A 24,745-nucleotide genomic window follows, 5' to 3' on the forward strand; every position below is an offset into this window, starting at 1 on the left:
TTCTATTCTGAATAAAGCCTGTAAAATCCAGTGTTGTCGTTTTATTTAATCTCAGCTTTTTATTGAGATGATATGTTTAAAATTAGTGACGTTTTAATACCAAACTATCGCCAAATGTTTTATTTTTTATTAATGCACGATTCAATCAAATACAAATATTATAAATGTCTTATACCATTTTAGATACATCTCCGTACAATTCATCCTGATATGTTTGATATTTGACAAACTCTTGGATTCTGTGGGATTGAACGATGCACAGAATAATGTAAATATAAATAATGTAAACCAAAATCCCCAAATACATATTCAAGTCATATACTTCGGTTGAAAACCAATTTCCCAAATTATCATGGCGGCATGGTATTAAATGTTTTTTTCTTGAATATAATTTCTCAGTGCGCATGGTGCGTATCTTTTGTTTAGACTCTTGGCGGATCTATAAATAAGACGTCAAAGGGTAAACCTCGATCCTTAAACCTTCCCCATTGTAAGTTATGGAAAACGATACGATTAATAAAGTTAACCACAAACAGTTTAAAAGTCGTCTGCAAAAAGTTAACTGGTAACTGGGGACCTGGAATCAAATCATGTACTTAATGTTTCTAATTTTAATTTGTGACACCCCCACAAAAACGTAAGAGTGTTCCCTCCCAACTGGCTGATGTCATCTCTACAAAGTGCGCAGCCATTTTGTTAGCTAGCTTGAGGTTATAGAGGTTAGCCGCGTTCTGCTGCATTATATGTGGTCTTTTCGATTTTGAACGTAAAGCTGAACGAATAAGATACTTTTGTCGATGTTTATGTAAGCGTATGACTTCCAGCCACATAACTAGCAGCTAAGAGCAGGTCTCGTGTGTTTGTTGACGGCGAACATTGCGCGAAACTGACTGGTCATTCATTTTCCGAGCCGTCTCGTTTGCTAACGCTAGCTTGTTAGCTAGCTGACTAACGTGTTTACGCGTGCTGCGAGCGGAGAAGATAGTGAATGCTACAGTGAGTTGAGTGTTTGCGTTTCGACACAGTCTTGTCCCGGTCTTTGACTTTAGCTCCACCCGCTGCTTTTACTCGGGCCAGCCACCAACCATTTAGTGACCATGTCCGAGCTGTACATTCGTGTGGCTGAAGATGAAAACGAGGAGCCCATGGAAATCCCTTCGGAGGATGATGGTACTATTTTGCTATCGTCGGTAGCAGCACAGTTTCCAGGGGCGTGCGGGCTGCGTTACAGGAACCCAGAATCCCAGTGTATGAGGGGAGTCCGGCTCGTGGAGGGGGTCCTGCATGCTCCTGAGAACGACTGGGGGAACTTGGTCTATGTCGTCAATTACCCTAAAGGTAAGATTGGTTGTTGTTTTAGACTGCACTTCAACCCGTCAAACATATTTGGGATGAACTGGAATGAGCGATGACCCAACATATCTTCTGTAATGCTCTTGTGACTGAATGGCAGTAAATCCCTGCAGCCAGGTTCCACAGAAGGGCCTAGCCTGTTAAAGCAGCATGTTGATGTGCATGGAGTAAGATGCTCTGCAGTCAGATATGGAGTCAATGTTGATGTTCTTACTTTTGGCCATGTGTTGTATCTTGGTCAATGTGTGTTGCTGTCACAACCAGACGGTAAAGAGCTCAGGGGGTTTGTAGTTTCATCTGATTACACAATTTGTCTTGAAACAAAACTCATTGCCCTGATGTATCTCCTTATTTTGTTCTCCACAGATAACAAAAGAAAGATGGATGAAATAGATGCTGCCTCAGCTGTGAAAGTGAAAAGGGGCTTTCAGAAGACATCAGATCTCATTGTCCTCGGGCTGCCATGGAAAACAAGCGAACAAGACCTGAAAGATTATTTCACTACTTTTGGGGAGGTCATCATGGTGCAGGTAGCGACATCTCATCTCGTTCTTTAGTATTTTTGGCAACATTTATTTGTTAGGCATATCATGTAACATGGATATCTTACTATTCTGATGTATTTACAATTTGTAATGAAGCTTGCATATCCTCTGTTCACTCCAGGTCAAGAGGGATTTGAAGACTGGCAACTCCAAAGGGTTCGGGTTTGTCCGGTTCACCGAGTATGAGACGCAAACCAAAGTGATTGCTCAGAGACACATGATTGATGGACGATGGTGTGACTGCAAACTTCCCAACTCAAAGGTATTTTAGTGCGAGTATAGTCGTGAACCTAATGGTATAAATTTAGATTGCCTTTGGGCTAAGGGTTAAATAAGATATTGGCGATCATCTCCTGGATTTCTACTGTCGATATATTTTTATTAAGCTGTTAAAAGAGCTGTATTTAACATTAAAAGAGCTGTATTTAACATTCAGAGCATTAATGAGCATGTGACCTGCTCTGCACTGCTCGCTTACGGTGGTTACAGCTAATAATACTGCCCCGACCAACGGCGTTGTCCCAGAAGTGTAGCACCCACCCTCCAGTTCAACCGTAGGTAAACTCTGTGAGCCCTCGATACGCTCCCAATCTTGGATCTTGACCCTGCAATATAAATGCATGTCACAAATTAAATGTTTGGAAAATTATTCTTAATTGGTCAGAAGTATGTTTTTAAAAAGACTAAGTATTGATTTCTTAAGTTATTGCTGTGTCTGTTTGTCCTTTCAGGCGGGTCCTGATGAGCCCATGCGGAGCCGTAAAATCTTTGTTGGCCGCTGTACAGAGGACATGACAACCGATGAACTGAGGCAGTACTTCATGCAGTATGGCGAAGTCACTGATGTCTTCATCCCCAAACCTTTCCGGGCATTTGCATTTGTCACGTTTGCCGATGACCAGGTGAGATTCACCGTAAATGGCAGCGTTGGATTATAAATTGCCGGTATAATGACTACTGATTTATTTTCTCCTCATCTCCTTTCTCAGGTTGCCCAAGCCCTGTGTGGAGAGGACTTGATCATCAAGGGCATCAGCGTGCACATCTCCAATGCTGAGCCCAAACACAATAATAGTAGGCAAATGATGGATCGAGGGCGGTTTGGGGCTGGTGGGTTCAGTCAGGGCTATGGCAGTAATCGTGGGGGGATAGGCAGCGGTAGTGGTGGGGTAAACTTTGGGGCTCTCGGTCTAAACCCAGCGATGGTGGCGGCAGCTCAGGCAGCGCTGCAGAGCAGTTGGGGAATGATGGGCATGCTGGCTAACCAGCAGGGTCTGGCCACAACGGCAGGCACAGCCCCTACAACCCGAGACCAGACCTATAGCTCTACCAGCGCCAGTTACAGCAGCCCCAGCTCAGCTAGCCTCGGTTGGGCTGCAGGCACTAACACCGCCTCTAGCAGTGGCTTCAGCTCCGGCTTTGGCACCTCTATGGAGTCCAAGTCTTCTAGTTGGGGAGTGTAGATATCTTAGAGTTGTGCTTTTCTGTTGCTATTAGGCTAATCTGGTAAGTATACATACAGTTGGGAACTGCTTATATCTTATGTTCCTATTATTAAAAATATACTGCCTTTTTATTTTGTTAAAGAGAAAGATTTATACTTGCGTGTGACTGATTATGTCATGCATTGAATGGGTGAAAAGTTTAGTTTGTTAGTGGAAACTCCCACACTCTGCTTTGATTTTAAATGTTAAAACAGAGATGACTGCATGCAAGATAAATATTTATAAACATGCACGAGTATCTTGAGAGCCCCTGTGTCCCCTTGTAAAATGAGCTTGATATAATTATATATCTGTGTGCAGTTCATTGTATTTTTTGTTTTGACATCATTTGGAAACGCCTTCATGAAAATCTCTTCTGCAGTTCACCAACTCTTTCCCAATTTCCCGGGAGGAAGCGCCTCATTGGCTGCAATGTTCGACAGATCTCAGTATCAATTCCCCTCTTCCCATGTGTAAATGCTTTGCCATCAAAGAACACAGCTTCACTCTGCATATACTGTGTTAGACGGTGGGTGTTGTCTTTTTTTCCTCTCACCTTTTTAAGGATATAAAAATTTTGTCTGCTATTGTCGCTTTTCAAGATCAATGAGTGGGATTGATGTTGGACCGAGTGAGTGAGCGAACGCAAGAGCAAATTGAAAGAAGTGTGAGAAGGACTGTTTGTGCAAAATGTATTTTTTTTTTTTTTTAAAGACACAAATGCCTGCGAGAGTTGAGAAGAACCTGTGGCTTTGTGCGAGTGTGAGAGGAAGAAGCAAGTACGAGTGTGTCCCAAATGGCCATCACAAGGACATTAATTGCATCTCGAGATCCCTAGGGTCTCTGCTTTTTGTCATCATTTTCTATCAACCTTAATTCTTAAAAAACAGTGAAATGTCAAGTGCGTAATGAGTATTTGTACCTTTTTCGTAGCTTTCTCTTGCTGTCTGATTTAATGTGAATGCTGTGTCTGGTTGTTTGCTTTATTTTCTCCTTGTTACCACCCTCTGTGTGAAAATGAGACTGTGCTGGTGAAGTCTGTGTGGGAAAACACTGAAAGTGTGTTTAAGTTTGAGGTTGCTGTGGTGAATGTTTGACAAGTTCCCATTTGAAAGTTTGTGTTTGAAGTGGTTACGAATGCTTTTTCTATGTTTTGTGAATCAAAGGGAAGTCTGAAATAAAACAGAATTTGACTAGGTATAATACACTCTTGACAGTGACTTATTTTTGACTTCACATTAATTGAAATGCCAACACTTTAATTTACATGTATAGGGACCTCGGACATGGACAGCCCAGGTTTTCGTCAGAATCCAGGTTGGAGTCAGTTATGGAGAAGCTGAAGACATTGTTGGGTGGGCCGGCACAAACCAAAACCAACAATGGAATTGCTGCACGTCTGCCTTAATCCTGAAAAGGATCTTCTTCACTTCACTAGCAAGAAACTTCGGACTTTCCCGTAATCAAATTTAGAGCGGACCATTCTCAATTGGGCTGAGGTATTTGTTCATACCTACAAATGTCACAAATAGGACCAAAGTCACACCTACAGTTTGGCAGCAGTCATTCTTTTATTTTTTTCACAAAGTCTGCCTTTTTAATCTGAAACATGCATTTCTGTCAGTGAATGCTTTTCTTTGTCCTCGTAACACTCATTGTTAACTTATGGAAGTATTAACTAGTAGGTTTCTTTTCGATGTGATCAAAACATTTCAACAAGGCAAGATGTTTTTGTTATTTTGTTTATCCTGATTGTAAAGTGGATGGAATGTATCACTAAGAGTTAAAAAAAAAAGGGACTTAAACAACTGATTGAACATGCCAGCAGGAATTTTCACTTTCTGTATCAAGATATTTTAGTATTGCGGTGTAAAATAAACAGGTTTTTGAGTTTTTAATCACCTGTCGTCTCTCAATGTAGATTGTTTTCTTACAGGGCTCCACCTCCAAACTATTATTTTTACAGTTTTCCAAGCCTTCATGTTTTATGCTGAAATGTGTACTCGCTCTCTCTCTCTCTCTCTCTCTCTCTATATATATATATATATATATATATATATATATATATTGTTGAAAAAAAGTAAAGTATGTCATAGTCTAAAAATGAAAACAATAACTGTATTGTATGGCTGGCACAAGTCATAACGAGTGATGAAATAAATATGTATAGACCCGGTGTGAATAGTCATAAAAGAATCATAGTTTCACATAAGTCAGAAAAGTATCTTGCAAAGTTATAGTTATTTAAAAATTATATGTAGAATATTAAAGTATGTAATGATGTAGATCTTAATCCTTTATAATTAATGTTAAAGATAACTAAACATTGAAACCAGTTTTCTGGATCTTTAATTTCATGCTACCAACACAATAGTTTAAGCAGTTGTTCACTATGTGGTTAACTTTGTATCAGAATACCAGGAAGTAGAGAGTGTTTGATCTCCATCTGTGGTCCAGTCTTCCTCCCCCGTCATTGTGCATCATGACACCGTCTGGTGTCGCCTTGCTGCCTGCTTTGTCTGCAGATGACTCAGCAGCCTCATCCCGCACCTGCACGGCCTTCACAGAGCTCTCGTGGCTTCTTGTGCGACTTCTGTTTGACATCAGGCCTCTTAAGGAATAATTGTAGTGAATGCTCTGTTCTTTGGTTTAATTAAGCTTAAGAGAAGAGGAAAAGATTCACACACATTTAGCTTTCTTTAACCAGTGGGGGTATCCAAATAGCAGCCTCCCACTGCCTGTTTCTGGTATTTGATGTGTATGTATGTAGTAAAGTGTACAAATGACTGTGTTTGTTTTGTTTGTTCTGCTTCAGGATCAAAGCTCTGACAAGAAGAGTCAAACGAGAAAGTCTTTTAGGCCTCCCGGAACGGTTGAATATAAAATAGAAGCTACTGCAGCTCAGGTGCACTGAGGTGAGGCTTTGTTAGGTTGTTTAACAGCAGGTTTAATAGCAGCTGTGACACACTCTTGTTAGGTACAACGCTCCTCACTGCTGGGATGTGAAAGCATCAAGTTTGTTTCAGCAACCGACAGCACAGCTGAGAAGACACAAGGGAATAAGCAGTATGCTTCTTAATACACACTACTATCACCTAACCTTTAAACTTTTTAAATTTGTTTTGTTTTGGCTTCTGGCCACATAGTTTGTGTTACCTTGCTTAGTTATTGCTTAGTTTTTTGGGGGTCAGATTATGCATCAATTAGACAGTCAAATGTAAAGAGATGAAATAAAATAAAGGGACAGAAAGATAGGGAATGCCATGCAACAAGGGTCGGCCACATGTGACCCGGGGTCGTAGAGGTGAGGCCTCGGCACCCGATGGAGCAGGATTTACTTACTTAGTACTTACTTAGGAGCCCTTGTCTCAGGTTGAACTGATTTTATGCTCAAAACCCAAATATGTATTCGAGGCCTGAGGAAGTATCCTATTCCACTATTTTAAATTAGAAAGAGCTCAGAGAAATGATGCAGAACAATATTTAAATTCTTTCCCGTGTTGCAGGAATCCTTTTGTGACCCCTCAGCTTCATCTTGCGTCCCTTTCAAAGGGTCCTCTCTGACCCACAGGTTGTAAAACACTAGGCTCACTCAGAAATGGGTCAGTGAATGCAGTAGCCGGTTCATTTGGACCGTTTACATTGAAAGAAGCTGCCGTGTTCTGTATAGTTGGACTGTTATACGAGCGAGAGCACACATCAACACCTGTGCAATTAAATCTTAGTCAAGAGTCCTGCAATAATCGTTTTGGGATATTTATAACATTCAGTTTTTTTAAGACTGTAGTGCTGTTGAGTTTTTATTTTATAATTATTTTTTGATGCAATCTAATAGTACTGTCTAGTTGAATCAGCATGCCTCTGGCACCAAGTTAAGAAATTTACTTAAGTAGTATTAATGGCAGAACCATTGCAGTCTGCATTATTATATGTGTATGTATGTATGTGCCCCTTCAATTTATCTGATCCCTTCATGACCAAAACTGAACGATTTGGTTTGTCATAGCAACTTTAGTTTTTGATTACTGTCACTGTGTATAAAGAAACATGGGTCATGTTCTTAGGGCCATCTGCTGGACCATCACTGAAAGGACAAAACAACACACACACACATATACATATATATATATATATATATATATATATATATATATATATATATATATATATATATATATATATACACACACACACATATACATATATATATATATAGATACACATACATATATATATATATACATATATATATACACACACGTATATATATATATTTATATTTATACACGTGTATATATATATATATACACACACACGCGTATATATATACATATACGTGTGTGTATATATATATATATATATATATACACACACACATATATATACGTATATATATATACGTATATATACACACACACACACATGATTTTGATGCTGATGCTGATATTGATATAAATTAAATATTATTTTTTTTGCTTCTTGAATCCAACTATATATTCACTGTATATATCCACACTTCAGACGTATATGACATGACACACCCTGAATAGGTCAGTGGCTCGAAGTTTTATACTGAATACCCTGTTTATGAATCAGGCAACTTATGTCACTTGTTGCCTGGTTTAGTTCGGCACACAAACATCTCTATCCTGTTTACGGCACCCAGAGAGTAAGGACGATGCAAGCTATTTATAAAGGGATTGAAATCTTTATTTAGCCTAATACAGTACAGTGCAATGGTTCACCTTAATCCAGTGTTAATACCGTGAACCCTGAGCCCACCATGACTGGTAGCCAGCACATTAACCAAAGTATCCAGATGGAGTCAACCCTGAAATGTTGCTACACCAAAACCCCCAGTGTAGAGTTTATGACATAAATCATTTAGGATTCCACTTCTTTCCACATTTTTGAGAGAAGAAGTTGTATTACAGTGATTGTTCAGGGGGGCGGGGCTATTAAATATTTAGGCGTGGTTATCATGGTTGTAAAGATGGAAAGTGTAACATGTCTTCTTCTCTCACAGATAACTCCCTCTCCTCCTTCCATCCCGTTTATGTTTTTGAGTGACGTGAAGATGATCCTCAAGCATTGTAGGATGAAGAGGAGACATTTCCACCATGGCCAGTCCAGTTGGTGTGGATGTAATGACCGGGGTTTGACAGCAGTTCATATGTGTGGGCTCCGAAGTAGTCCCTCTGGGCCTAAAAAACAACAAAACATAACATAAACAATCTTTTACACCCACACAGAGATACCAATGGTTCATTTGACAATTGTTAAATATGTAGGCCTTCAAATTGCTTGTTTTATTAAACCAACAGAGCAGTTGCGTCTCCCTCTCCCCTCCTAAACAAAGAAGAGTTGAAGCTCCCTCCCCCTCCAAGCTTTCTTACAGCCAAGATGGTGGCGGAGATAAGAAGACGTATTCATCTTGTGACTTTAATGGATCATAACATTTCCAGAAACCCTGTTGGCTACTGAGGGAGTTGTTGATCACTTGCACCGCCGAGTGAGGAGTCAGCAGTCAAAGACTGCAGTCAATAATATATATATATATATATATATATATATATATATTGTTAAATTGTGAAGCATCGCAACCATTTGAGTGTACAGTCATAAATGAGCACCAAAAATATTAGCTGTGGACAGACAGACTCTCACATTTACAGCCAGTAATATTTGACCTTCTTGTGTATTATGAGATTCAAATTGACAAACTGAGTATATTTATATGATGAAGTTTCAAAAGATAAAAAAAATCGAGTCTAAAGACAGATGAGTAAAAGTGGCTATACACAACTGTCAGGGTCTTAAAGCCCTGAGATCCCAACGTGATCTCTTCAATCCGTTACGCCTCCTCGCCATATGCTCAGGGGCTCTGCAGCATCAACCGGTCTTACCTGGAGGAGGTTAGCGGGCAGCTTTTCATGTCTGTAACCATCATAGAAGGACAGAGCTGTGGTGAAACAGGGCATCGGGATGCCGTGCTGGACTCCAGTGCTGACCGTTCTGCGCCATGACTCCTAAACAAAGAAATTAACCTGGTTAACAACCGTTTGTTTTTATGGCGGTAACGCAATTTAGTGTTTACATTGTTGTGGGATCCATTAGCAGAAATGGCATATAATATTAATATGGATGATCACCTGAAAATAAAACCAATTGTGTTTTTATTACTGTAGAATGAGCCGTTTATATATCGGCCATGTTTCTACAATAGCCAAGATGAGACAAACCAATGACTGGCTCAAGAAAGGGCCATCTGCGTTTTCACGCTGGCAACCGTAGTTCTTAGTTCTTCTACTCGCTCGGCACCAAGGAGGAGTTTCAGTTGGCTGCAAACTGCAACCTCACTATTAGATGCTGCCAAATCCTGGACAATAGAGTCATGTACATATAAGGCCACTCAGTTCCTTGTAACAGAGACCCGATTTGACCGAGGTGCAAATTATCTTCTGTCCAAGTCTAAGGCCGAAGGTCTCAGGTGGATTCTTGCAGACTCGCTACGAGCTTTTACTTTTGTAGAAGATGGAAAGTGTGATTTATGAAGTGTAGAAAAACACATTGCTGCTTTTCTCTGCTGCTTGTTAATAATCATGCTGCGTTTCTCTACTTGGGTCTCTTTGTGTCCCCTCGAGTCTGATAAAAAAAACTGTTGTTTTCTAGACAGTTTGAATGATGTATAAACAATGAATACATCCACTCTGTCATCTCCATAACAATGTAACAAAAGAAATCACCAGACTCACTAGTTTGAAAACTACTTTCCAGAAAATGGCATCTCAAGACAGCTGACAAGTAAGCTAACAAGTGGTGCTGTTCACTCTTTTCTTTGTAAAAGAGGAAATAACTTTGTGTCTTTGTCAATGAGGGTATTGACAGATTGATCTTTGGCCACTTCCTCCTTCAACCTCATACCTGACAGTCCTGCACAGCATCACTGAAGAACGTGTCCAGCAACAAGTTCTGCAGCTCAGCGTCTCTGTCGAACGCCTCTTTGATTTCACCCAAGAAGACACTGGTGATGAAGGTGAGGAGCAGCGTTAGCCAACAATAATAACAGAAAAAGAAGAATATTCTCCTCTAAGTAAAAGGAACATGTCATTACATAACTAAAATACATTAAAAAAAAATACCATCACCAGGTCAAATGGTGTCTAACACTGCAAGTCCCACAAAGTGTTATATTTGATTTTGGTTTCCGCAACATTTTGGTCAGATTATACAAAAGAAACCAGTGTCACAACCATAATTTCCTCATTTATTTTAATGAGGAAAAAAAAGAACTTCTCCATTTTATTTCTCTCTCTTACACGGCCAAACCACAGTTTTCACCATCAGTGTGAAAGACACCTGTTGACATAAAAGTTGCACGAGGCTGCAGTGAGGCAAAACTTGTGGTATGGGGACACAAATGAGCTTAAATGAACCTTCGGATGATGCAGCCTCCTCTCCACATCAGAGCGATTGCTCCGTAGTTGAGGGACCAGTCGAACTCTTTGGCTGCCTGGCGCAGCAGCATGAAGCCCTGCGCGTAGGAAATGATCTTGGAGGCGTAGAGAGCCTTGAGAGAGGAGAGAGTGTATATAAATTAGACATTGTGACACAATTTGAAGTGAATATTGGGTACCGTAAAAACAAAAGAAAAGTACATTTTACAATCATAAATAAAACTTCAATCCTCTCCAAAACAGTATCAACAAAAAACCCAACGTTATAACCTTCATGACAGCAGGATATATTGCAGGGCTGTTGTATTAGACTTCATCAGTTTTAGCAAGGTGTACTTTAAAAACAAGTACACTACACTGTGTGTTCTACCTTTCTGATGTCCTCCAGGAAGGCAGCCTTGTCACCGCTGAATTTGACCCCCTGTGGCCCTGAAAGGCTGCGGCTGGCCTCAACTCTCTCATCCTTAAGAGAGGACAGGCATCTGGCAAAGACAGCCTCTCCTGAAACACGCATATGGAAAGAGACGGGGAGGGAGGGAGAGTGAAGAGGCACACGTCATGTTATTGGAGAGTCACTCAAAAACAGGGCTCGGAAAACATTCATTTAGATTTTCTGAAACCCTTTACAACACATGATTACATCGGTTATGCTATCGTCACAGCTGTGCTGCAGGAACACCGTGCTAACATGCAAACAATGCCCGAGGATCAGCATGACTCAGCAGTAGTTATACAAGATTCATGCCACTAACTACTACATTAGGAGAAGAAGGAAAAAAAGGAGAGCCAGTTGCCACAGTAAAATGTCAATTAGATTACCACTGTTTCAAGATAGGAGGAAGCAACTGTTGGGTAAGCATGACTTGACACAAAAACGACAATGATGCAACCGACAGGCAGAGAGACAGATAGAGAGAAAAAGTGTCCAGTGAGGGAACCATCCTGGCCTGGAATGTTTTCCCCATCGGGGTCAGAGAGCCATCCATGCAAACTGTACCGGCCTGTCAGACCGCTCCACACAGAGGCTTTACAAAAGGTTTCATTGTGTCAGGGGCGAGCCCGTCTATCTCTCTCCATCACAACAGGATCTACGGCACTGACAGGGATTGAGGAAACAAATGTGTTTTAGAAAATCTAATCTCTACTATGGTTGCAGGGGTTTGGTGAGCGGCAAATTTCTGCTCCAAAATTTCTGCTCCAAAATATCTGCGTGATTGAACTTTTACTAAAGGTTTCTGATGTATGTCCTGACATACTGTGTCTGTTTTGTAGGGCTCGAGCTGTTATAAAGACATCTTTTGTACTGGATTATTAAACTCCCTGATCTTTATTTTGTCCACGGCTGTTTATAACTGCCATACAGTCAGAGCAAAGCTGCAGGGAGTATCACAAATCCTCCTTATGTCACCAGAGATGAGCAGGCCACTAGAAAAGCCGTCAATCTTCTTAGTGGAGAAGCAGCTCACTGGCCAGTAAAGCTAAATGTTAGCTAAAACAACTCTGATCATTTGTCCCACTGCTCTTCAATTTGTTGAATCAGTGTTGAAATCCTAACACGTGTGACGTAATGCCAAGTCATCATGACAAACAGAGTTTACTGAAAGCAGCCAGTATTGAAAGAAGAGCGAAGGAAACCAGATACTTCCTTTTCTACAACCTCCTTTCTTTCTCTTACCGATCAGAGTTACGGGCGTGCCGTATTCCAGGGCTGAGATGGCCGTCCACTTCCCTGTGCCTTTCTGTCCAGCACTGTCGCGGATCTTGGGCAACAGGTGTGTACCATCAGAGTCCTTGTATTTAAAGATGTTCGCCGTGATCTCGATCAGGAAGGAGTCCAACTCTGTCTTGTTCCAGCTGTCGAAAGCCTGAGTGATTCAACCACAGTGTGATGAAACATAGTCAGCCACACTTTTTTGTTTCTTCATTTAGTTATACAAAACTCACATGCCACAAACAAATACTAATGAAGGGAACATCTTAAAGCTCACCTGTGCCATCTCATCGTGGTCCATACCCAGAACATCCTTCATGAGGTGATAGGCCTCACAAATCAGCTGCATGTCGCCATACTCGATGCCATTATGGACCATTTTCACAAAATGACCTGCACCCTCATCTCCAACCTGCACAAGCAAGCCAATCAGAATAGTGTGAGACGACTTGACACAACAGCAAGTATAGTAAACGTTCAGCACACATTAAACAGCACTCACCCAGTCACAACAAGGTTCTCCTGTTCCGACCTTGGCAGCGATGCTCTGGAAGATTTCTTTTATATGTGGCCTTCAAAAGAAAGCAACAGCAAGCATTTTAATTGATTCCAACTTACTAAAATGGAGGAATTAATATTCTCAGAGATATTCATTGTTTCAACATGCCGCACAGGTCCCACATGTCTCCAACTTTATCAGGTGTCACTCTGTGTATTTTAACATTCATGTGCCCTACATCCAACATGCATCTAAAAGTGTGAGCAGTTGAGACGTTTGTGATGACTCACCAGGCCTCTTTATGTCCTCCCGGCATTAGTGAGGGTCCATAACGAGCCCCTTCTTCTCCACCACTGACTCCACTGCCGACAAACAGCAAGCCCTTCTCTTTCAGACTCTTGCACCGCCGCTGTACGTCAGAAACACAAATATGTTGAACATTTCGACAAACGTAAATAAAGATTTACTGGCAAACTGTTTGTTTTTTCTCCACGACTTACTGTTGTGTCTCTGTATTCAGAGTTGCCCCCGTCGATGATGATATCCCCAGCCTCAAGAAGAGGGACCTGAAGAAGAACAAATGCAGCACAATTTATGTAACTAGGAAGGACTCACTTTTCCACAAGTGACTGGAGCACAGTTCAGAATGAACTACCAACCAGTTTGTCGACAAAGTCATCCACAGCCTGCCCTGCCTTGACCAGCAGGACGATCCTCCTGGGCTTCTTCAGCTTGGACACCATGTCCTCCAGGGATTCGGCTCCAACCACCTTGGAGCCCTTCGCCTCATTCTTCAGGAAGTCATGCACCTTGGACACGGTTCGGTTGTAAGCGCAGACCTGTTGGAGAGGTTTGGTGATTACTGGGTGAAATAAAACAAGGGGACAATAAAAAGAGTGGAACAAGTTATGGGACTGAAGTGATCATCTTACCACGAAGCCGTGGTCATTCATGTTCATGATGAGGTTTTGGCCCATGACAGCCAAACCGATCAGTGCAATGTCTGCCCTGTGATGAGAAGAGGACACATCACACTTACTGGGCGTCTGGTCTGGGACTGAGCATCAACAAGGTCATATACAAACTGTCCACAATCACACGAAAAACATTTTGGACATCTTATCTGTAATGTATCTTCACTCCATACTGGACATTTTATATATGCTTCTACTAAACACCAAAGCTGGTTAGCTAAGGAGCTAACAGTTTAGTGTACACTAACACATCAAGAAGATTGCTCTGAACAAATTAAACGACTAAAGGTTACAAAGTCTAACGTTACAATGAATTAATTATACGTATATGCCGCTTCCCTCCCACTTTAACGACTCTCTGAATAAGTACAAACTAACTGGAGAACTTACTCAGCCATTGTGCGCAGCGGATAAGGTGTTTGGAAAAGTGACAATGTTCAAATGACTGACGGGCTTCACTTCACTTCAGATTTCCTCCTCGCTCGTATTTTACTTCCTTGTTCTTTTCTCAACGTGACGAGACGGGGAGAGGCTCACGTTCGCCCCCGCAGAGTGGCCGATAGAGTGGCCAATCAGACGACGGCCAGTAAATGGAAGAGATGTTGTTCCCTACTTCTCATTGGTCCAGAATCGTGAGCAGATGTATCCCTTCTCCTATTGGCCCTTTCAGCCGTCCATTACAAAACGTCAGAGCACCCCTCCCCCTCACCACCATGGGCTGTTAAATCCAACGTACTCAGTAAATATAACAGAGGAAATACTGGACACCTACTAAAGTAAAATGTTTAAGTAGTTGTACTTTATTTAAGAGAAAAAAAAATACTTTTCACTACTTTGTATTCGATAGATGGAGCCTACTCACTAGTCTCACAGTTTTTACATGAACAAGTGCGTAAAATACCGTACTGCTGAAGATGAAACCAGCGTTAACTTGTGTCCCCTCGTCACATTTAAGATGTAGCAATACCACCAAAGAGGGGTTTCATTTAAAAAGGTCCATATGTCCGTGGTCCAAAGAGTTAAAATGGAATAATTCATTTAAAAAAAGAAGAACATATTAGAGAAAAGAAAATGACTACGAAAATGTGCAGCAGAACTCAGTTTGTACCCGTTTCCTATCCCATGAATTGTTTCACAACCCTTCACGGTAGAATGATACTTGTGCACATTGATGAATCACAATCTAATAATGTAAAAACGTAATCACTTACAGACAGATTTCAACAGAATTTACATACATTTAGCTTTTAATACTTAATAAGTAATATACATGTACATATTGGTACTTTCGGTGAAGTTGAGGATTCTTCCACCACTGAAATGTGAAGTAGTAAAGTAAACATTTAACTGAAGTTTGTTAATTAACACTGCTTTCATCTCCATAGAAAGGAATTTATATTGTTATACGGTATAACACAGAAATACGTGCACTATGTTGTAATTAAGAATGGATTATGAGAGCGGCCCTAAAAGAATAGTTGGGGATGATAAAAGTATACAAAAACATACTAATTTAAAATGATTACTTGCCATTTCATAATTTTGACTTTCTGCATATGCATATATATATATATATTATTTTTTATTTTTCCTTGTTCCTTCTATCTAATCAGTTGTTTTCCTGGTAGAGATGTGCTTGGGCAGCACACAGGTATCAGGAAGTTGTAACATGTAAAACACACAAGATGACGAGTCAAACTGCACAAAGGAGTAGACGGACAGGGTGACCTTGTTTTGCTAATGCACAGTTTGCACTTTTATTTTTGCCTCATTCACTAAACAGTTCAATGGTGCAAGATTACCATACACAGAATTAGGATATCTGCATGACACATCTATGCTATACAGCGAATGGATTATAATTATTACAAATACAGTAAACATATTTACATTTTAATTCAAGCTCCATACAACACAGATATTTACAAAATAAGTATGAAAATGAAACCAGTCTGACAAATAATGTACAGTGTTAATGTTGTGGTTTGTCTTTTTTTCTTTTGGTGGACAAATCCAAAGGGAACGCAGTTAACTGATATTAATTGTCAGAGGGGAAGATGGAAACTATCATGGCTAGTTTTGTTTTTAAAGGCATCAACGGAAAACAAATCAAAAGTGTTGAGGTGAAGAAAGACACCATTACAACAATAGTATACTGTCATTTTAGATGTCACTAGCTACTTCATATTATATTCCCTGATATTAGAAAACAATTAAATGAGTTAAAAACCTAATTTTGTTATAATTCAAGTGGCTGGCTAGCATGAGTAGTGAGTAAATATTCTTCAAATTAAAAGCAGACTTTCACTCAAACCACTTTCTAATAAAGAGGAACTAATGTAACTCACCTCCCCTGAAAAAGATGAAGTGCGTTACATTTTAGTTCTCTTTTTTCCTTATTTAATTAAACGATGGAAAAACATAGTACATCTTCATAGTACATTCAACGCTCTCCCAGTTCAGACTGGAAGAGGCTGCCACATCATCATTTGGTTCACTCTGAGTAGAACAACTAAACCGCACAGACTTTATTTGATCAGTTAGTTGAACCTTTTATTAATATGTGCAAAGAGCTGCAAACTAATATGTACATTGCAAACAATAAATACACAATCCCAAATAATATACCTCTGCAAATTAGTCAGTGACGTGAAAATGTTTGCTCCAACAGGTCTTCATATCGATACGCATCTCACACAATACGCTGAGGTGGATGTGAGGTACGTTGCACTGAGAGCCTTGATCAGTGCATAGATAGCTTTTCATTATTATTTTTCTTTCTGTGACCGACAAAATATTTTCTCAGAAACAATTCAGCAGGTTTCAGTTTCTCTGACCAGCAGGTTGGCTGACCCAAGGGCAGTGACGCGCCACAATATTCACTCATTCTGACTTCCGAGGCATATTTTTCGTGTCTTTACATCGGCAACCAATGAACACATGTCCTCAATAATTGCACTAATATCTGTAACAGGCATTGGCTACCTCTGTTTCGAAACCTTCAACCCTAATGTTCCTTTCATATGAGAGAGTGGGCATACTACTGGTTGGTTGGCCAGCGTTCTCTGAATGCCCATCTGTGCTTGTCACATGTCTACCATTTTAAGAAACAGAGGTATAATTTAGCAGGAGCCAAATGTAGCATCAGTATTACGATGTACAGCGCAAATATTTTCATAAAACATATCAGAAATAAAACCTTTGTCGTCCCTTTAATATGACTTCTTTCTTTTCTAATAAACAGCTATCCAGTGTCGCCTTGATATGTGCTCTTATCAGTCTTCCTGATAATCATAAATAATCATGAGCCAAACATCTGCCCTCGTCTTGCTATAGATATGTGTTAATGTGCAAAACAAAGGTTAAACACCAATATAGCTGGTTACAACTTAAGAAATAAATGCCCCGTTACATTTCTTACAAAACTTCAATGTGGAGTGATTAAAAGCATAACAGAAACAAAACAATGTTAATAATTAAAAAAGAAATGTCAACCCAATGAGAGTTAGATGAGTTTCAATTCAAGAACACAAATAGAAAATAACAAATGGTAACCGGTGGTGCTGCTGAACAGTAAGTACTTCTTTTTAGAGATTTCACCCTGCGCTGTCATGACAGTGAGGGAGTCATGTGGTCGAGTATTCATCATCCGTCCTGCAGACTGTGTGCTAGCAGCTTCATCAATTATCTACTAGCGTCAAGGCCAGAGCATTGCAACGTCAACCTCTTTCTCACTGCTTCCTTCCGTTTCACAAAGTTGTGTTTGGTCTTCGGTATCACACGTACTGAACTAGATATCAGGCTCAACATGTTAGTGTAAAAAAAAAAAACTGCAAAAGGAGCTGAGAGGAATGTCTTAAATGAGAGTCAACTACCACACTGATCTCAGAACAGACTGCATGTACCAAGCACATTCTGCCCCCTCCTCCTCCCCCTCCCCCCCCCCCCCCCACCCCCCCCCCCCCCCCCCCCCCCCCCCCCCCCCCCCCCTCCTCGAAACCTGTTGTTCTCTTCTCTAGATGAAATAGTAAAAGAACAGGGATAAATATCTACTCCTGCAGCAACAATCCATTGTCACATTTTCATTGATGAGATTTGATGTATTTTGGATGTCGACACAAATGCATGATTGTAAGTAATCGCTTGACCGACGGCACTATCGGGGTTGGCGTTGGTGAATGTGCACGGACTGAAGAGCGGGATCTAAATATCACATGGATGACGGTGGGAATCCAGCCGGCCCTTAGTTTTCGCTGAGGTGGGACACATTTTTCAGACTTAACATTTAGTTTCCTAAGGCCGTTTAGGAGACGGCAGAGGGGAGCTAGAGGTGGCGGCCTGATCGCGTGAAGAGAAGAAACAACTATGAATTCATTAGCAGCAATAGATCTTAAAGTAGCCTTGCTTTTGTATATTTTCCCTTCATGGTTTCAACTGTAAGTTATCGGATGTGTTTTAATTTCTTTGATGAAGCAAACCTGTTCATCTCCCGAGGACTGCTGCAGTTAGCATGCAGGCATCTTAATTAAAAAACTAAACCAAAGACCAAAAATTGAAATCAAACTAGTCTCGGGAAACAAATAACACTGATAGAGACAATTTCTTTACAGATGATTGGCAAACTGAAAATTAGTGGCCAGAAAGAACATTTTCTGAAGAATCGTGCACACACAAGTAGACTATTACAACATGCTACTAGTTAGGGAGTTGGGGAATGACGACAAAGCGGAACCAAAATAGATCGAAACAGTGTCATAAAAACCAAAACACAAAAAGTCGAAGAGGAGGAGGGGAAGAGAAATAGAGAGGAGGAAAGCTAAGCTGACAGAGTTGTAGGAGGGCGAGGGGGAGGCAAATTTCTCTGGAACTGAAACTTTTAGTCGCGTGAAAGGAGACTTAAACCACAAGTCTACTTACAAGAGAAAACTGTCAAGAATCACAATGATTAATACAGTAAGTGTTAACACTTGGTATGTTCAAAAGGCTTGCTGGAGACAATGGAAGCCGTGGTTTCCTTTGTGCCATTCAAGCCACTCAGTTCTTCATCAGGCCACTGCGCCTCCTTGCCAGCTTAGATCTGTGGGAACAGAATTTTATGTTGTGACGATACGAGAATGCCGTCTGAAGAATGTAGAGTTGCCTTCTGTTAAGTGTCGTTAGAGTGAGGGCGCTTTCACAAGCCATAGTCCGTTCCACTAGTCCGAATCAGAGTGAAATTGATACTTTTGTTTGCTTTTCTATTGAGCCTGGTTCTGTTTCCCCACGCACAATTAAAAAGCGGACCAAATAAAAACACAATTAGCTGAGGGGCTTGTACAAAAGGAGCAGGGCCAAGGTATTTTTAGTTTGACTCGGCACTGATCTGTGAGCATGAATCTTTTCTCTGGCAGTTCTTTGTGATTGTCAGAGCTACAACAGATATCCGAGGGGGACACGAAGGCAAAGCTTTCGTTTCAACATTGTGGGGACATATATTATTACATTTCTTTTGGGTCCTCTCCCACCCATGTTAACCTGTCGTTTACTTGTGTGCATCTCAACTAATGCCTGGCAGGCAGCCGACAATCCTCTTTTTTGTTGGTTCACTTCTTTTCGAGTAAGATTAGGTTCTCACTGTAATTGCACCGCACCGCACTAGGCAAAAATGTCCTTGACCACCTGTTTCCAGTGGTTCTGGACCAGTTGTTTTAGTCCGCGCCACAATGCGATTACTGCATTCACATCTGCCCAATCAAAATGCTCCAGGGGTTGAACCGCACCAGAGCTCTATTAAAATGACTAAATGTTGGGTCGTGAAAGCGCCCTATGGAAGTGTGCGTGTGTACCTTATTGTTCCTGCTAGCAGAGGGTTAAAGGCATACAGCCAGTCGTTCATGTCTTTCTCGTTGTTGGCCTGCAGCAGAATTCCTCGATGTTTTGTGCACACAGCAAATGTGTTGGGAGTCTGAAAAGAAAACGTCAAATATTTGTCATGCTGCATATGTCTTTGGGGTTTTCTATCTATATTGCATTGTGGTTGCTAAATGAGAACAGTTGTTGAAAGTCTAGTGATTCCTCCTAACGAGGGATACACAGTTATTTACTCTGAGTGTTCAGTCATTCATCTGTTGAAAGTAACAATTTGATTTGGATGAATTAGCGGGAAGACACTTGATGAATTGAAACTCCACCTTGAGCATGGCCTGCTGGTCTTCACTGTATTCCACCTGTGCTGTGGAGAGATTGAGGACACCCCGCTCCACCGGGTCCTTGTCGCTGTTGTAGATGAAGACGTAGGGCCGGCGCACAACCACAAAGTGCTTCACCCACGAGTTGGAGCGCGGCTCCATGAAGCTTAGGAAACCTTTCTTAGAAACTACCGATCTAAAAAAAGAGCAAAAAAAGAGAAGAATCTATTTTTCTTTGAGGGAGTGCTTGTTTTTCAGCAAACTAACATTTTGACTGCTTCCAGTTGAAAACACCCAAATTCCAAAATCAATTCACATAATTTCAGCTTGGACTGGAAAACAAGATGATCTACCTTTGTTTGGGCTGCATCTCATATTGACTTTTTAAACGTGCATTGCTGCAACAGCAAAAGAGTAACCATGTCAGGACTCACCCTGGCCTCATTTCTTCAATATCAGGCACCAAGTTGAGGAACTCGTTCTTTCCAGCCCGTGCAAGATAGGAGGTCTCCAGAGTCGGAACCATGGGGAAGTTTTCATAGTCAGAGCAGGAGGGGCTGGAGGCACGGGAGCTGTTCTCTGGGGTCCTGAGGGAAAAAAGTACACCAAGTTAGCACCACGGTGACAGCCTGCCAATACACTCAATGAATAGTGTTTTGAATATGGAAGTAAGCTTGCAATATTCTATATAGACACCGATAGATATTTAGACACAAAATATGCATTAAATAAAAGTTTTACCTCTGGTCTATGGAACCACAGCGGGAGTCAGACAGAGAAGGGCAGGTGGAGGAGGGGGTGAGAGTGGCACTGCTGAAGCTGGTCACTGATGGGTCACGTCCCATCGGTGAGATGTCAGACAGCTGAGGGGTAAAGAACATGAAATACTTGGTAAACACACTGGTTTATCTTCCAAGGAAAACACTGCAAGAGGATACATATAGATTATTGGAGAGTGCAGTGCTGATACTAAAGTAACTATTATGGGACAAAAAGTAGATCTATTGCTACATCTCTACAGATGAGCACTGAGATCCATCCATACCAGACAGTGTACATGAATGAACTACTATTAAAGTTTAAAGTTTCTCTCCAACATTACTCACCTTGCAGTCACTAATACTGTTGACCACTTGGTTATATTCACTGTTGAAGGTATGTGTCAGAAGGCGCAGGCACTACAAGAAAACAAAAATTAGACTGATCAGCAGAGGAGGAGGCAGCTGTTACCAGTGAATCACTATGCAGCAGAGAATAAATCCTCACTGTCAGTATCCCATAATACTGAAGTTACTCTCACCCTAGTGGCCAGCTCCTTCTCACGATCCACCAGGCTCTCTATGTCGGCCGAGTCATAACCGCTGCTCTCGCTGGGCGTGATGGCGCTTTCAAAGGTGGTGCTGGAGATCTGCGAGGAGATGGAGGTGGAGGTGGACAGGCTGCCGGAGCTCATGCTGGGGGATAGCAACTCGCTCAGGGACTTGGTGGTGGGAGCTGTTCCCAGGGGAGCATCATCTCCAAGCTTCTCCTTCAGCAGTAGCAGGTGACGAGTCTTCTCCACCTGGATGAACGACAGGGTACAAGTTAAGTTTCCACCGTAATGAAAAAAGTAGGAAAGTATTAGACAGTGACACAGTGGGGAGATAAGGGATAGCTTTGGCAGGTCAAAAAAAGGGTAAAAGATTGGAGGCGATTGTGACCCACCTCATGCAGCTGCTCCATTTTCTCCAGCTCCCATTGGTGCTCCAGGATGAGACTGTCTCCTCTGGGCCTCCAGCCAGCCAGGTTTTCTTCTCCACGCACATAAGCCACAGATGTGTCCAGAATCTTTCTCCGCCTCCGCTGCATCCCTGTTACACATCAGGACAAAGCTCTCAGAGGACTCTTGATAAACTGACGGCCTGTCTTCAAACATTTCTTGATTTTCTCTGCTCACCTGGGCTTCCAGAGTCAGACATTTTGCATAAGCCCAGCTCATAGATGCCAGTGACTCGATTGCTGTAAAGAAGCAGAGGACATTCAATTTTTAAAAGTACTGGATATTACATGATCCAGCTGTCACAGTATGGCAGTCTGAAGTCTTACCAGTCAGGGGTTTTAGAGTATCCACTCCCAAAGAGGTTCCTGAGGGAACGGGGAGGGGAGATCTTTGCGTCTCGGGAGTAGAACACCATGCAGATGTCTTTGGTAATAATAGCAGGCTGGATGCAATGGTCCAGCTGTAAAGAGAAGACAAAGTGAAGAGGTTAGATACGGTGACATACAGAGAGGTAAAACAAAGAGCTCAATGCAAAAAGGTAAAAGAGCAATGACTGACCTCCAAATATGCAGACAGGGTCATGTAGATCTTCTCTCCATAAGGAGTGACTCGGTTTAGCAGGAGAGAGTTGTGCAGGGAGCTGTCCCACACTGCCTCGAAGCGGTAAAACGTCCTGATGGGGAAAAGCCAAAAGAATCTTCACTTAGAAACCAAAATTACAGAGAAATATACTTGCTTAGTACCTAGTCTTGTGTAGTATCTAGTCTTCAACTACAAAGCAACAAGCCAGACACATTTAGTAAATAACCACTTAGTGTGTCAGATATCTTTCTGTCATTTATGTAGTGAATACGACCATGACAGTATACATTGTGCAGTGGCTGAAGTGGCCCTCACACTTATCCATAGTCACGACAAGATGTGAGGAAGCACATTGAGGTGAGAGCTCGACAATAGACACAACGTGATCAGAAATCACAGCAGCTAACAGTGTCAGGAAGCTGTGCGTGTGACCCAAACAGCAGCAAAGAGAATATACCTCATAGTATCAATGTAAAGATCAGACTACTTCACAGATATATAACCCCCCAAAAAATACATTATTTTGACTGCTATTTAACGGCACATTGTTGAACAGAAATGACTGTTTGTGAGGCTCTTTCAGAGGGTTACACTGTTCCTCTCTTTGGCAGCAGGGGGCAGTCCTGCCTACAGACTGAGAGCCAGAGCTGCCCTGGTGGTGCCTCAAAGGTTGTTATTGAGCCTGGACTCACTCAGTGAATAACAGCTGAGAAGAAAGCATTCATTTGGAATCTGGGTGCCACACAACAGCAACATACTGTGACACAAACTATTACAAAAAAGGGTTTTGCATTTGCATGTAAGATTGCCTTTACTTGTCCATAAATAAGTTGGAATGAGATTTGTTCTTTCAGACACTAAATATTGACGGAAATAAAAGGCAAACCTAATGCAACATGCAAACAAAAACACAAACTGTGGAGAACTTATTTCTATGAATCTATAGGACTAAAGAGAACCATAACGATCTTTCACAGAAGGAGCTTTATGTTCTCTGGTTACAGATACCTATCAATATCCTTATCAATAGAAAGCCTGAGCACAATCAAGAGTCCAGCCGCAGCGAAAGGAAAGAGAGAGTGCACAGACAAAAAGAGAGAAGCACAGAGTCAGGCAACAGCAGTGAAAATGAAAATAGTCATGCAATGATTCCATTGAGCCGTCAGCTTTTTTAGGACACATACACCAATGTTGCCTGATACAGTTTCTAAACTGCAACTGTAACTGTCAACAACATGTGGCAATACTGTAAAAATTGACATAATAACCAAGTTGATATTGGCTGTATTCCCAGGAGTTTAGGCTTGAACTAACAAGCAGAATTTCAACAACAAACCTTCTCTTAGCATCAATAAATCAATATAAACCTTGAAACGTTGTGTCCAATGAATATATGCGGTTTATTAAGTACCTGTTGGAGTTGTGGGACGACTTAATGTTTTTGGCAGAAATGATGTTGAGGGACAGGACAGCATCAGCGGCGCTTTCGTCCACTTCAGCCTTGCTCCTGATCCGACCTGGTGGGACACAGCAGCACAACATCAACAACATCCCGTCATGGATTAAAAAGGCCTTGTATATGAACTCCACCACAGAGTAGTTGAATAGCCATGTTGTCACAGTGTCAAGACACACATGCCCGTTTACTCACTAGCCTCTCTGGATAGAAATGTCAGCAGCACAAAGTGCAAAATGTGAAATGTAATTATATCGTCCATCAGCTACAGCTACACATAAACTACTTAAAGAGGGAGGCGGCCTGCGGCGACACAGACACAACTACACAGAATTATGACTGAGGAAATATTCCCACTGCTGCCTCACAAGCTGAACTTCCTGAGAGACACTAGAAGATGTTGGACCATATGGTCAGGGTATCTTATTTGCGTCTCTGGTGCATGTTTGCTCAGCGAGCGATACCCAATGCTCACCCACTACAAGCTCGCGAACGTCCTTCCAGTGGAGCTCGCTTCCCTTCTCATGGATGAGAGTCACAGTGATCCTCCGCTGGATGCCCTGCAGCACACATGACAGGAGTTTAGGATCATAGTAGGCAGAGCTAGAATTAAATTAAGCTTCTCAATGTTTTCTGTGAAGAAGAAATATAATTTACTGGATTACAAGAAGGAAAATATGACGTTATTTTTGCTTTTGTGTGTGTGAACATTGCAATTGACTTTATAACATGTGTGATCAGTGTCTGCGATTAGTAGG

The 24,745-nt window shown here is 41.4% G+C and overlaps 3 protein-coding genes across 12 annotated transcripts in view; 1 reads left to right on the plus strand and 2 right to left on the minus strand.

Annotated features, from left to right (window-relative positions):
- Window positions 1–675: 675 nt before the first annotated feature.
- On the plus strand, window positions 676–5,280 carry tardbpl (TAR DNA binding protein, like). Of its 7 annotated transcripts, none has more exons than XR_004609736.1 (7): window positions 676–1,338; window positions 1,720–1,883; window positions 2,020–2,160; window positions 2,630–2,800; window positions 2,888–3,008; window positions 3,765–3,911; window positions 4,658–5,280. XR_004609736.1 is itself a non-coding variant. In XM_034537028.1 (6 exons), the coding sequence occupies exons 1-6, from the start codon at window positions 1,098–1,100 to the stop codon at window positions 3,857–3,859; spliced, it is 933 nt and encodes a 310-aa protein (XP_034392919.1). In that variant the 5' UTR covers window positions 676–1,097; the 3' UTR covers window positions 3,860–4,587. The 7 variants fall into 7 exon arrangements, 2 of the variants coding, with proteins under 2 accessions (XP_034392919.1, XP_034392918.1); XR_004609738.1 differs by having other exon boundaries at window positions 2,888–2,972; XR_004609737.1 differs by lacking the exon at window positions 4,658–5,280 and adding an exon at window positions 4,097–4,587.
- A 2,790-nt stretch (window positions 5,281–8,070) lies between these two features.
- On the minus strand, window positions 8,071–14,551 carry pgd (phosphogluconate dehydrogenase). Its single transcript, XM_034536904.1, has 13 exons — window positions 14,414–14,551; window positions 13,982–14,057; window positions 13,709–13,888; window positions 13,550–13,615; window positions 13,340–13,458; window positions 13,053–13,122; window positions 12,828–12,962; window positions 12,515–12,704; window positions 11,210–11,340; window positions 10,819–10,952; window positions 10,307–10,406; window positions 9,289–9,411; window positions 8,071–8,586 (listed from the first exon to the last, which is right to left on the minus strand). The coding sequence occupies exons 1-13, from the start codon at window positions 14,419–14,421 to the stop codon at window positions 8,467–8,469; spliced, it is 1,452 nt and encodes a 483-aa protein (XP_034392795.1). The 5' UTR covers window positions 14,422–14,551; the 3' UTR covers window positions 8,071–8,466.
- Window positions 14,552–15,752: 1,201 nt separating this feature from the next.
- kif1b (kinesin family member 1B) overlaps window positions 15,753–24,745 on the minus strand; it is a 55,132-nt gene continuing 46,139 nt past the window's right edge. For all 4 annotated transcript variants that reach the window (XM_034536899.1, XM_034536897.1, XM_034536903.1 and 1 more), the window contains 13 exons: window positions 24,463–24,547; window positions 23,943–24,048; window positions 22,508–22,622; window positions 22,276–22,409; window positions 22,127–22,188; window positions 21,895–22,040; window positions 21,491–21,751; window positions 21,297–21,368; window positions 20,932–21,053; window positions 20,625–20,777; window positions 20,194–20,386; window positions 19,849–19,967; window positions 15,753–19,100 (listed from right to left, as the gene is read on the minus strand). In XM_034536899.1, the coding sequence (XP_034392790.1) occupies window positions 19,058–19,100; window positions 19,849–19,967; window positions 20,194–20,386; window positions 20,625–20,777; window positions 20,932–21,053; window positions 21,297–21,368; window positions 21,491–21,751; window positions 21,895–22,040; window positions 22,127–22,188; window positions 22,276–22,409; window positions 22,508–22,622; window positions 23,943–24,048; window positions 24,463–24,547 (1,611 nt within the window). In that variant the 3' untranslated portion in view covers window positions 15,753–19,057. The remainder of the gene's footprint in view (window positions 19,101–19,848; window positions 19,968–20,193; window positions 20,387–20,624; window positions 20,778–20,931; window positions 21,054–21,296; window positions 21,369–21,490; window positions 21,752–21,894; window positions 22,041–22,126; window positions 22,189–22,275; window positions 22,410–22,507; window positions 22,623–23,942; window positions 24,049–24,462; window positions 24,548–24,745) is intronic.

This window comes from Cyclopterus lumpus, chromosome 7, assembly GCF_009769545.1.
Source record: "Cyclopterus lumpus isolate fCycLum1 chromosome 7, fCycLum1.pri, whole genome shotgun sequence".
NCBI classification, from domain to species: domain Eukaryota; kingdom Metazoa; phylum Chordata; class Actinopteri; order Perciformes; family Cyclopteridae; genus Cyclopterus; species Cyclopterus lumpus.

Coding starts and splice junctions, on each gene's coding strand:
- tardbpl (XM_034537027.1), top strand. CDS start 1,098: ATGTCCGAGCTGTACATTCGTGTGGCTGAAGATGAAAACGAGGAGCCC. Junction 1,884..2,019: donor GGGAGGTCATCATGGTGCAG/GTAGCGACATCT, acceptor TGTTCACTCCAG/GTCAAGAGGGATTTGAAGAC. Junction 2,161..2,629: donor GCAAACTTCCCAACTCAAAG/GTATTTTAGTGC, acceptor TTGTCCTTTCAG/GCGGGTCCTGATGAGCCCAT.
- pgd (XM_034536904.1), bottom strand. Junction 13,123..13,339: donor GGAGGACATAAAGAGGCCTG/GTGAGTCATCAC, acceptor TTTCTTTTGAAG/GCCACATATAAAAGAAATCT. Junction 10,407..10,818: donor GGAGGCTGCATCATCCGAAG/GTTCATTTAAGC, acceptor CTTCATCACCAG/TGTCTTCTTGGGTGAAATCA.